The sequence below is a fragment of the Panulirus ornatus genome, chromosome 55 (genome assembly GCF_036320965.1).
Source record: "Panulirus ornatus isolate Po-2019 chromosome 55, ASM3632096v1, whole genome shotgun sequence".
NCBI classification, from domain to species: Eukaryota; Metazoa; Arthropoda; class Malacostraca; order Decapoda; family Palinuridae; genus Panulirus; species Panulirus ornatus.
The window spans coordinates 38167984-38181930 of record NC_092278.1 but is presented as its reverse complement, the minus strand read 5'-3'; the positions used below and the strand labels follow the sequence as shown (position 1 = coordinate 38181930).

Below are 13947 nucleotides of genomic sequence, written 5' to 3'. Positions count from 1 at the left end.
AAAATATCCGGTCCTCCAGTTTCATAATTTTTTTGTAGTTTGTTGAACTACTCTTTTAGGGATGTTACTGATATTTTTGGATCTTCTTAAATTCCTCTTCGGAAATTCGCTTAACATTTTGTAGGTTGTCCTAAATTATAGATTACCATTTTCTATGTTGTTATTTCAGTATCATGAAATTGACTTAGGAAAATAAGTCTTGAATAATTGTAATATGTTTTTGCTTTAGATTCTTAGATTTTTGTAATAGAATTATTAATGATTTAGATTTTAATTGGGAAATAGAGTTAGGAAAAATCATTAGATAATTGCAATATTTTGTGAGCCTGGTGTAGGAGGGTCGTGTTTACAGTGAAGGATGCGGCGTGTGAGGTGTCTTATTGTGACTTGTGTACAACAAATAAATATCCCAGTTAATTCCCGGATTATTCTTAAACTACGACGAGAATAACATTTATGTGGGCAAGATTAAAGGATCGGAGTTAATGTATATAAAGGATTCTTGCTGTGAAACATAGGAAATCGTCCGGGGTATTTACATGAAGGTATTATAACCTATATTTTACTTGTAGTGACAGTATTTGTGATGTATAGAAAAGAGAAGGACGTTAGAAGTATCATATTTTAATGATTTACATGAACAGTAGCTAGAAGTAGCCCAGAACATTACAGATGTTCTATGTATGTGGGCACAGGTGGCTGGTATTGTGCCCAATGCTGCTGGTATTAGTACATAACGTCATTACGATGCATATCACTAATACTGTTGGATATAGTGATTTGATTCTGTAATTTATAGAAATTACAAACGGTTTCAGTTGCTATGCATGAATTTAAGCATTATGTTTAGTGAAAATTGAAAAACATGGACGCTAGTATTCAAATTGATGTAGAGTATGTGAGTGTAGGTGTAGCATATATTACTGTATTGATTTTAAGATTTCCTATGGGGGAGGAGCAAGACCTTGGATTATAGAGAAATTGTAGTTGTTAAAATGCTTGAACAGTTGAGTGTAAGTAATGCATTTGAAAGTTTTGTTTAAATCTAGCAACCAGTGAATGAACAGGAGGGATGCCAACAGTGTACTGGTTAATCTCTAATGTTCGCCCATCATGCGTTAGGATGATAGAAGAATGATTGTCCCTGGACAGCTGACAAAAATATCCGGTTCCAATTTTATTTTCTAGAGATTATTAGGTTTATATCTATCGTTAGATGAACCTTATGAAGCTTTCATACAATAAGAAAACTTGCCTGTAAGGTATAGAAATGCCTATTTTCTTTTAATATATATATATATATATATATATATATATATATATATATTTTTTTTTTTTTTTTCCGCTGTCTCCCGCGTTTGTGAGGTAGCGCAAGGAAACAGACGAAAGAAATGGCCCAACCCACCCCCATACACATGTATATACATACGTCCACACACGCAAATATACATACCTACACAGCTTTCCATGGTTTACCCCAGACGCTTCACATGCCTTGATTCAATCCACTGACAGCACGTCAACCCCGGTATACCACATCGCTCCAATTCACTCTATTCCTTGCCCTCCTTTCACCCTCCTGCATGTTCAGGCCCCGATCACACAAAATCTTTTTCACTCCATCTTTCCACCTCCAATTTGGTCTCCCTCTTCTCCTCGTTCCCTCCACCTCTGACACATATATCCTCTTGGTCAATCTTTCCTCACTCATTCTCTCCATGTAACCAAACCATTTCAAAACACCCTCTTCTGCTCTCTCAACCACGCTCTTTTTATTTCCACACATCTCTCTTACCCTTACGTTACTTACTCGATCAAACCACCTCACACCACACATTGTCCTCAAACATCTCATTTCCAGCACATCCATCCTCCTGCGCACAACTCTATCCATAGTCCACGCCTCGCAACCATACAACATTGTTGGAACCACTATTCCTTCAAACATACCCATTTTTGCTTTCCGAGATAATGCTCTCGACTTCCACACATTCTTCAAGGCTCCCAGAATTTTCGCCCCCTCCCCCACCCTATGATCCACTTCCGCTTCCATGTTTCCATCCGCTGCCAAATCCACTCCCAGATATCTAAAACATTTCGCTTCCTCCAGCTTTTCTCCATTCAAACTTACCTCCCAACTGACTTGTCCTTCAACCCTACTGTACCTAATAACCTTTTTCTTATTCACATTTACTCTCGGCTTTCTTTCACACACCTTTCCAAACTCAGTCACCAGCTTTTGCAGTTTCTCACTCGAATCAGCCACAAGCGTTGTATCATTAGCAAACAACAGCTGACTCACTTCCAAGCCCTCTCATCAACAACAGACTGCATACTTGCCCCTCTCTCCAAAACTCTTGCATTCACCTCCCTAACAACCCCATCCATAAACAAATTAATAACCTTGGAGACATCATGCACGCCTGCCACAAACCGACATGACTCAGTCCATTGGCAGCCCATCAACCCCTGTATACCACATCGTAGCAATTCACTGTATTACTCGCATGCCTCTCACCCTCCTGTATGATCAGGCCCCGATCGCTCAAAATCTTTTTCACTCCATCCTTTCACCTCCAATTTGGGTCTCCCACTTCTCCTTGTTCCCTTCACCTCTGACACGTATATCCTCTTTGTCAATCTTTCCTCACTCATTCTCCCCATATGTCCAAACCATTTCAACACACCCTCATCTGCTCCCTCAACCATGCTCTTTTTATTTCCTCACATCTCTCTTACCCTTACATTACTTTCTCGATCAAACCACCTCACACCACATATTGATCTCAAACATTTCATTTCCAATACATCCACCTTCCTCCATACAACCCTATCTATAGCCAGTGCCTCGCAACCATATAACAATGTTTGAACTACTGTTCCTTCAAACATACCCATTTTTGCTCCGAGATAATGTTCTCTCCTTCCACACATTCTTCATTGCTCCCAGAACCTTTGCCCCCTCCCCCACCCTGTGATTCACTTCTGCTCCCATGGTTCCATTTGCTGCTAAGTCCTATCCCTTATATCTGAAACATTTCACTTCCTCCAATTTTTCTCCATTCAGACTTACCTCCCAATTAACTTGTCCCTCAGCCTTACTGAGCCTAATAACCATGCTCTTATTCACATTTGCTCTCAACTTTCTCTTTTCACGCGCTTTTCCAAACTCAGTCACCAACCTCTGCTGTTTCTCACCCGAATCAGCCACTAGAGCTGTGTCATCGGTGAACAACAACTGACTCACTTTCCAAGCCCTCTCATCCACAACAGACTGCATACTTGCCCCTTTTTCCAAATCTCTTGCATTCACCTCCCTGGCCACCCCCATCCATAAACAAATATAACAATCATGGGGACATCACACACCTCTGCCACAAACTGATTTTCAGTGGGAACCAGTCACTCTCCTCTCTTCCTACTCGTACACTTGTCTTACATTCTTGGTAAAAACTTTTCATTGCTTCTAGCAGCTTACCTCCCACACCATTTATTCTTAAAATCTTCCACAAAGCATCTCCATCAACCCTATCATATGCCTTCTCCAGATCTATAAATGCTTCATACAAATCCATCGGTTTTTCTAAATGTTTCACACATACATTCTTCAAAGCGTACACCTGATCCACACATCCTCTACCACTTCTGAAACCACACTGCTCTTCTCCAATCTGATGCTTTGTCCATGTGTTCACCCTCTTGATCAATACCCTTCTATATAATTTCCCAGGAATACTCTGTAGTTTGAACACTCACCTTTATCCCCTTTGCCTTTGTATAAAGGCACTATGCATGTGTAGTGCCTTTTAGATATCTGGGAGTGAACTTAGCAGCGGATGAAACTATGGAAGTGGAGTGAGTCACAGGGTGAGGGAGGGGGCGAAGGTTCTGGAAATGATGAAGAATGTGTGGAAGAAGAGAATTTTATCTCAGAGACCAAAAATGGGTATGTTTGAAGGAATAGTAGTTCCAACACTGTTATATGGTTGTGATGCATGGGCTTTAGATAGGGTTGTATGAAGGAGGGTGGATGTGTTGGAAATGAAATGTTTGAGGACAGTATGTGGTGTGAGGTGGTTTGGTCAAGTAAGTGATGGAAGGGTAAGAGAGATGTGTGGAAATAAAACGAGTGTGGTTGAGAGAGTAGAACAGGGTGTTTTGAAATGGTTTGGACATATGGAGAGAATGAATGAGGAAAGATTGACAAAGAGGATATATGTATCAGAGGTGAAGGGAACAAGAAGTGGGCAACCCAAATTGGAGGTGGAAGGATGAAGTGAAAAAGATTTTGGGTGATTGGGGCCTGAAAATACAGGAGGATGAGAGGCATGCAGGGAATAGAGTGAAGTGCAACGATGTGGTATACTGGGGTTGACGTGCTGTCAATGGACTGAGCCATAGCATGGAAAGCATCTTGGGTAAACCATGGAAAGGTCTGTGAGGCCTGGATGTGGATAGGGAGCTGTGGTTTTGATGCATTACACATGACAGCTAGAGATTGAATGTGAACGAATGTGGCCTTTTTTGTCTGTTTTCCTGGCGCTACATTGTTGAAGCAGAGGAGTAGCGATGCTATTTCCTGCATGGCAGGGGTAGCAGCAGGGATGGGTGAAGGCAAGCAAGCATGAATATCTATTTATATTTTTATATTTTATTATACTTTGTCGCTGTCTCCCGCGTTTGCGAGGTAGCGCAAGGAAACAGACGAAAGAAATGGCCCAAACCCCCCCCCCATACACATGTATATACATACGTCCACACACGCAAATATACATACCTACACAGCTTTCCATGGTTTACCCCAGACGCTTCACATGCCTTGATTCAATCCACTGACAGCACGTCAACCCCGGTTTACCACATCGCTCCAATTCACTCTATTCCTTGCCCTCCTTTCACCCTCCTGCATGTTCAGGCCCTGATCACACAAAATCTTTTTCACTCCATCTTTCCACCTCCAATTTGGTCTCCCTCTTCTCCTCGTTCCCTCCACCTCCGACACATATATCCTCTTGGTCAATCTTTCCTCACTCATTCTCTCCATGTGCCCAAACCACTTCAAAACACCCTCTTCTGCTCTCTCAACCACGCTCTTTTTATTTCCACACATCTCTCTTACCCTTACGTTACTTACTCGATCAAACCACCTCACACCACACATTGTCCTCAAACATCTCATTTCCAGCACATCCATCCTCCTGCGCACAACTCTATCCATAGCCCACGCCTCGCAACCATACAACATTGTTGGAACCACTATTCCTTCAAACATACCCATTTTTGCTTTCCGAGATAATGTTCTCGACTTCCACACATTCTTCAAGGCCCCCAGAATTTTCGCCCCCTCCCCCACCCTATGATTTACTTCCGCTTCCATGGTTCCATCCGCTGCCAGATCCACTCCCAGATATCTAAAACACTTCACTTCCTCCAGTTTTTCTCCATTCAAACTCACCTCCCAATTGACTTGACCCTCAACCCTACTGTACCTAATAACCTTGCTCTTATTCACATTTACTCTTAACTTTCTTCTTCCACACACTTTACCAAACTCAGTCACCAGCTTTTGCAGTTTCTCACATGAATCAGCCACCAGCGCTGTATCATCAGCGAACAACAACTGACTCACTTCCCAAGCTCTCTCATCCCCAACAGACTTCATACTTGCCCCTCTTTCCAAAACTCTTGCATTTACCTCCCTAACAACCCCATCCATAAACAAATTAAACAACCATGGAGACATCACACACCCCTGCCGCAAACCTACATTCACTGAGAACCAATCACTTTCCTCTCTTCCTACACGTACACATGCCTTACATCCTCGATAAAAACTTTTCACTGCTTCTAACAACTTTCCTCCCACACCATATATTCTTAATACCTTCCACAGAGCATCTCTATCAACTCTATCATATGCCTTCTCCATGTGTATATGTGTATATTTGTATATGTCTGTGTATGTATATATGTATATGTGCGTGTATGGGCGTTTATGTATATATTTGTGTATACGAATGGATGGACCATTCTTCATTGGTTTCCTTGTGCTACCTCGCTGATGTGGGAAACAGCAATTAGGTATAATGAAATAATAAAAGTATCTTTTCTTTTTCTTTCATACTATTCGCCATTTCCCGCGTTAGCAAGGTAGCGTTAAGAACAGAGGACTGGGCCTCTGAGGGAATATCCTCACCTGGCCTCGTTCTCTGTTCCTTCTTTTGGAAAATCAAAAAAAAAATGAGAGGGGAGGATTTCCAGCCCCCCGCTCCCTCCCCTTTTAGTCGCCTTCTACGACACGCAGGGAATACGTGGGAAGTATTCTTTCTCCCCTATCCCCATATATATCTTTCTTTCTTTCGTACTATTCGCCATTTCCCGCATTAGCGAGGTAGCGTTATCAACAGAGGACTGGGCCTTAGAGGGAATATCCTCACCTGGCCCCCCTCTCTGTTCCTTCCTTTGGAAAAAAAAAAGATAAAAAATAAATATAGGGTGGGGGAGGGGGCGAAAATTCTGGGAGCCTTGAAGAATGTTTGGAAGTTAAGAACATTATCTCGGAAAGCAAAAATGGGTATGTTTGAAGGAATAGTGGTTCCAACAATGTTGTATGGTTGCGAGGCGTGGGCTATGGATAGAGTTGTGCACAGGAGGGTGGATGTGCTGGAAATGAGATGTTTGAGGACAATATGTGGTGTGAGGTGGTTTGATCGAGTAAGTAATGTAGGGGTAAGAGAGATGGGTGGAAATAAAAAGAGTGTGGTTGAGAGAGCAGAAATGGTTTGGTCACATGGAGAGAATGAGTGAGGAAAGATTGACCAAGAGGATATATGTGTCAGAGGTGGATGGAACGAGGAGAAGTGGGAGACCAAATTGGAGGTGGAAAGATTGAGTGAAAAAGATTTTGAGTGATCGGGGCCTGAACATGCAGGAGGGTGAAAGGCGTGCAAGGAATAGAGTGAATTGGAACGATGTGGTATACCGGGTTCTACGTGTTGTCAATGGATTGAACCAGGGCATGTGAAGTGTCTGGGGTAAACCATGGAAAGTTCTGTTGGGCCTGGATGTGGAAAGGGGGCTGTGGTTTCGGTGCATTTTTACATGACAGCTAGAGACTGAGTGTGAACGAATGGGGCCTTTGTTGTCTTTTCCTAGCGCTACCTCGCACACATGAGGGGGAGGGGGTTGTTATTCCATGTGTGGCGAGGTGGCAATGGGAATAAATAAAGGCAGACAGTATGAATTATGTGCTTGTGTATATATGTATATGTCTGTTTGTGTATATATACGTGTACATTGAGATGTATAGGTATGTATATTTGCGTGTGTGGACGTTTACGTATATACATGTGTATTTGGGTGGGTTGGGCCATTCTTTTGTCTGTTTCCTTGCGCTACCTCGCTAATGTGGGAGACAGCGACAAAGCAAAATAAATAAATAAATAAAATATATAAAACCCTATTGCTTTAATTTGTTTATGGATGGGGCTGTTACGGAGGTGAATGCTAGAGTTTTGGTTGGAAAGAGGGGCAAGTATGCAGTCTGTTGTGGATGAGAGAGCTTGGGAAGTGAGTCAGTTGTTGTTTGCTGATGATACAACACTGGTGGCTGATTTGGGTGAGAAACTGCTGAAGCTGGTGACTTGAGTTTGGTAAAGTATTTGAAAGAAGAAAGCTGAGAGTAAATGTGAATAAGAGCAAGGTCATTAGGTACAGTAGGGTTGAGGGACAAGTCGATTGGGAGGTAAGTTTGAATGGAGAAAAACTGGAGGAAGTGAAGTGCTTTAGATATCTGGGAGTGGATTTGGCTGTGGATGGAACCATGGAAGCGGAAATGAATCATAGGGTGGGGGAGGGGGCGAAAGTTCTGGGAGCGTTGAAGAATGTGCGGAAGTCGAGAACATTATCTTGGAAAGCAAAAATGGGTATGTTTGAAGGATAAGTGGTTCCAACAATGTTATATGGTTGCGAGGCTTAGGCTATAGATAGAGTTGTGTGTGGAGGAGGGTGGATGTGCTGGAAATAAGATGTTTGAGGACAATATGTGGTGTGAGGTGGTTTGATCGAGTAAGTAATGAAAGGGTAAGAGAGGTGTGTGGTAATGAAAAGAGTGTGGTTGAGAGAGCAGAAGAGGGTATTTGAAATGGTTTGGTCTCATGGAGAGAATGAGTGAGGAAAGATTGACAAAGAGGTTATATGTGTCAGAGGTGGAGGGAACGAGAAGTGGGAGACCAAATTGGAGGTGGAAAGATGGAGTGTAAAAGATTTTGAGTGATCAGGGCCTGAACATGCAGGAGGATGAAAGGTGTGCAAGGAATAGAGTGAATTGGAACAATGTGGTATACCGGGGTCGATGTGCTGTCACTGGATTGAACCAGGGCATGTGAAGCGTCAAGGGTAAACCATGGAAAGTTATGTGGGGCCTGGATGTGGAAAGGGAGCTGTGGTTTCGGTTCATTATACATGACAGCTAGAGACTGAGTGTGAACGAATGTGGCCTTCGTTGTCTTTCCTAGCACTACCTCGCGCATATTTGGGGGGAGGGGATTTTCATTTCATGTGTGGCGGGGTGGCGACGGGAATGAAAAAGGGCAGACTATGAATTATGTACATGTGTATATATGTATATGTCTGTGTGTGTATATATATATGTATACGTTGAGATGTATAGGTATATATATATGCGTGTGTGGACGTGTATGTATATACGTGTATGTGGGTGGGTTAAGCCATTCTTTCGTCTATTTCCTTGCGCTCCCTCGCTAACGCAGGGAGACAGCGACAAAGTATAATAAATAAATAGATAAAGAATATATGATTTTGAAATGTCATCGGCATTTGAGAATATGTGCCACTGTAACAATTAATTTGGTTTGCACTATGATTTTGGCCTGAAATTCCGACTAGGCTGTAGACATGCAAAGGAAGTTGCTTGAGGAAAGATTACTGACCCCAATACACAGTTGTCAGCATCTAATCCCTTTCCTTGATAGGATACACATTGTGGAGGGTGAATTTTTTGGAAAAGATTTAACTTCAGTGGGAAAGTTATGCCAGCAATTATGGGAAGTATGAAGCACGATAATGGCAGAGGTGGAATACCACACTGAACAATGCTAATCTGCTGTTGTGTGATGCAACTTAACTAGTTTTTGTTGTTGCCAGATCATTTGTTCAGTTTAAGTTTTGAGTCAAAAGATCAGTGGCTAGTGGGTCACTGGCACTCCAACCCTCTGCAGGAACAGGCAGATGAGGGTCTGGGGGCTCAAATCTGCTAGTGCCTTGAGAAAATGTGCATGATGTATTGTGAAACTTTTTTAAATGTGTGCATCTTAATGACAGAACTAATTTGTTGCTAGAGGTGTATTTCGTCCAATTCCAGGGTTTTATGGTATGGTAAGTAGCCTACTGTTAATTGTATGACTGATAATGTTTTTATGGTTGAAGGATAAGATTTGATGGATGATTGTTTGCTAATTATGATTTTCTTGCATTTCATTAGTCTATGTATTTGATGAGTGAAGCTTAGAAGAAGGATGTTTAAGCAATGAATGTTGAAGTTTCAATGATATTTTGTTTTGAACGTATTTAGATACTGATGTGAAATATTCCAGGTTTTGGAGTGCGTAGCCAGCAATGTACAATTTATGCAAGATCACCCACCAGGCTTTGGGTGTGGAGTTGTCCTTGTACTGCAACTTCTTCAGTCATCGAGACAAGTCTCTAGTTGTTGCTGGGGCAAATGTCATAAGAGTGTTCCGGCTGGTGGCTGAAGTACCACCAAGGTCAAACAAGAAAGATGACAGGACTGGGATATTAGGTGCTGTAATGTATGATGTATCATTTGTTAGTTTCAGTGGCATATAACACAATGATATTTCATGTAAATTTATCTATCCATCTATATCTCTGATGCCCTGTTCCCTTCCAGAGCTCCCATCATGGGAATGGCCATGGCTAAAGAGTTTCCTCCTATCCCTGTCCTTACATACCTCCCTCGAATACACTGTACCCTATTTCATGTAACTGGTAAGGATTTATGTTATGTTCAAAGATGATATTGCTGTTGAAATCAAGCAAGGGTGAATAGGAGGGTAGAATTGTTACAAAGACACTAAGATATGAAAAATTATAAGATAAGGTGATGGGTTGAAGGATTGGAAAATGGTTTGGAAGACTGAGCACTTGATGATATATTATATTCTTAGACCAGTTACCAGTGACTATCTCTTATTTATCATGTATTTTTAGGTAAATTCTTTCACTTGTTCTTCATTCATGTGGTTCTTGTTTAAAGCTGTTGAAAGAACAGTGTTGAATCAATGAAGTGGGGAAACACAACTGAAGATGCTGCAGTCGTGCTTCAGGTGGACAAAAGTGTATTTGTAATGTATTCTGGAGGGTGGTGTGACAGAACTACTCAGAAGCACTAATTACCTGCAAAGGCTGTGTCCCTATTACATGTCCTAACCTCATTGGTCACTGGCATGATTCTCTTATTATTGTTGAGTCCACAGAATTAAGAAGTGGTTAACCAATTTCTTTCCTAGCTTACAAGCTAGAGTTGTACACAGGGGCTTTACTCCAAAACCCTGAAAACTCTGCTGTAGAGTTCCCAAAGTGGCAGATCCTTCTTCAGCCCTCTTAAACAACTTCTCACATGACCCTCCAACACTTCCTGTAGGCCATGCTGTAAATATCCTCTCGTATGCAGATGTTTAAGCTTGATATCACCAACAAATTTTGATATCTTTCAGCATAGTCCATTGTTGATGGTGAGGTGAGTCAGATGTTGTTTGCTGTTGACATGCCTCTGGAAGCATATTTAAGTGAAAAACTGCAGAAGCTGGTGTCTGTTAGGAGAATGATTGAAAGGAGGGAGTTGAGAGTTAATGTGAATAACAGTGTAGCTATAAAATTTAGAGGAGAAAGGGAGGTTGGAGTGTGAGTTTTAGTGAAGATAAGAGGGAGTGAAGCATTTTCAATACCTTAGGGTGGACATGCTAGGAAAAGGGATTTTGGAAGTTGAACTCAGCCATAGGGCTGAGTGATGGGATTAAGATCCATGTATTATGGAGCGTTTGGTGAAGGCAAAGATTGGTAATTTTTATGGTAAAGTAGTCCTCCTGTTGTTTTATGGATGAGGTATGGGCCATACCTAATAAAGTACAGATGTTGGGGGATGAGTTGAAAATGAAATGCTTGGAGACAACAAATGGGATGAGGAGTGTTTATTGAGTAAGACAGGGTGAGATATAGTTGTGGTAGTAAAAAGAGTATCATTGAGAGATCTGAGGAGATTGTGCTAAAATGGTTTAGATACATGGAGAGGATGTGTGATGAGAGGCTTACTAAGAGAATGTATGTGTTAGAAGTGGAGATGACAAGGAAAAGGGTGAGACTGAATTGATGAAGGAAGGATGAAGTAAAAGGTGTTTTGAGTGTCTGGAGCCTGAAGAGGCACTAGGGTGTTAGGCTTGCAGGAGATAAAGCAAATTGGAGCAGTGTGGTTTACAGGGGACAACATGCTGTAAGTGGGCTGAACTAGGTCATATGAAGCAGTTTAGGAAAAACAGAAAGGTCTGCATGCTTGGCTGTGGAAAGGAGGATTTGATTTTGATGCATTATGCATGACAGCTGGAAAGTGGATATGAGCATGTTATTCCATTCCTTGTCTGTTCATGGTGCTACATGGTGAGTGACAATCAAATGTGGTCAAATATAATAGATTCTTTTATTGTGCATCTTGAAGCTATTATGCACACAACATGCATCTTGAAGCTGTACACACAATATACCTCACTTATGGTGAAAATAGAAACATGTTCTCCATTTGTTGCATCAGTGAGGTAGTGTCTGGAACAAATGAAGAAATGGCTTCACTTGGTCACATCCATTCTCTTGCTGTCATGCTAATTTAATGGTTGATATTAAAAACATTCATTTGTAAATATGTGAGTTATGAAACAAAAGGATTGAGCATTTTGTTCATGCCACTTTAGTAATGCTCTTTTGATACAAATAGCTGAAATTGAGGATCTTTTGTCTGTTTTGTCTTCTGTATTACACTTAGCAGCTAGAGATTGTATTAGAGGAAATGAGGTAACTCTTCATTTGTTCTTGTTGCTGATTCACTGATGCAGGAGACCATGAATAAGTATTAAAAAAGATCCCTCCTTGTTAAGAATGTGAGTTTAATCATGATTCTCTTATCTTCACCAAGAGACAGACTTTAGTTTCATAGATTTATTCTGTTCCTTTTTTTTAGACCATGACCAATGTGCATTTTTCAAATACACATTACTCTGTTTACAATGCTTGTTTGCATTTTATCATATGCTTTCTCTTCAGTGTATTTTCTCCAAATATTATCAGATTCACAGCATTTCCCATGCCTTCATTAATCTTTTACTATAATTTCCTGGGAAACTATATGGGAGGGTATTGATTGAGAGGGTGAAGGCATGTACAGAGCATCAGATTGGGGAAGAGCAATGTGGTTTTAGAAGTTGTATAGGATGTGTGGATCAGGAGTTTGCTTTGAAGAATGTATGTGAGAAATACTTAGAAAAGCAAATGGATTTGTATGTAGCGTTTATGGATCTGGAGAAGGCATATATGTTAGAGTTGATAGAGATGCTCTGTGGAAGGTATTAAGAATATATGGTGTGGGAGGCAAGTTGTTAGAAGCAGTGAAAAGTTTTTATCAAGGATGTAAGGCATGTGTACGTGTAGGACGAGAGGAAGTATTGGTTCTCAGTGAATGTTGATTTGCGGCAGGGGTGCATGATGTCTCCATGGTTGTTTAATTTGCTTATGGATGGGGTTGTTAGGGAGATGAATGCAAGAGTTTTGTAAAGAGGGGCAGTCATGCAGTCTGTTGTGGATGAGAGAGCTTGGGAAGTGAATCAGTTGTTGTTTGCTGATGATACAGTGCTGGTGGCTGATTCGTGTGAGAAACTGTAGAAGCTGGTGACTGAGTTTGGTAAAGTGTGTGAAAGAAGAAAGCTGAGAGAACTGTGAATAAGAGCAAGGTTATAAGGTACAGTAGGGTTGAGGGACAAGTCAGTTGGGAGGTAAGTTTGAATGGAGAAAAACTGGAGGGAGTGAAGTGTTTTAGATACCTGGGAGTGGATTTGGCAGCTGATAGAACCATGGAAGCAGAAGTGAATCATTGGGTGGGGGAGGGGGCGAAAGTTCTGGGAGCATTGAAGAATGTGCGGAAGTCGAGAATGTTATCTTGCAAAGCAAAAATGGGTATGTTTGAAGGAATAGTGGTTCCAACAATGTTATATGGTTGCGAGGCATGGGCTATAGATAGAGTTGTGCGAAGGAGGGTGGATGTGCTGGAAATGAGATGTTTGAGGACAATATGTGGTGTGAGATGGTTTGATCGAGTAAGTAATGAAAGGGTAGGGGAGATGTGTGGTAATAAAAAGAGTGTGGTTCAGAGAGCAGAAGAGTGTTTTGAAATGGTTTGGTCACATGGAGAGAATGAATGAGGAAAGATTGACAAAGAGGATATATGTGTCAGAGGTGGATGGAACGAGGAGAAGTGGGAGACCAAATTGGAGAGTGAAAGATGGAGTGAAAAAGATTCTGAGTGATCGGGGCCTGAACGTGCTGGAGGGTGAAAGGTGTGCAAGGAATAGAGTGAATTGGAACGATGTGGTGTACCGGGGTCAACGTGCTGTCAATGGATTGAACCAGGGCATGTGAAGCATCTGGGGTAAACCATGGAAAGTTGTGTGGGGCCTGGATGTGGAAAGGGAGCTGTGGTTTCGGTGCATTACACATGACAACTAGAGACTGAGTGCGAACGAATGTGGCCTTTGTTGTCTTTTCCTAGCGCTACCTCGCGCACATGTGGAGGAGGGGGTTGTTATTACATGTGTGGCAGGGTGGCAATGGGAATGAAAAAGGGCAGACAGTATGAATTATGTACAT

General features: G+C 41.6%; 1 protein-coding gene across 1 annotated transcript in view; it reads left to right on the top strand.

The window, feature by feature from the left end:
* The first annotated feature begins 333 nt into the window (after positions 1–333).
* Cpsf160 (cleavage and polyadenylation specificity factor subunit 1) overlaps positions 334–13947 on the top strand; it is a 171685-nt gene continuing 158071 nt past the window's right edge. Inside the window, exons 1-2 of the mRNA XM_071693503.1 lie at positions 334–545; positions 9615–9820. Coding sequence (XP_071549604.1) covers positions 9637–9820 — 184 coding nt within the window. The 5' untranslated portion in view covers positions 334–545; positions 9615–9636. The remainder of the gene's footprint in view (positions 546–9614; positions 9821–13947) is intronic.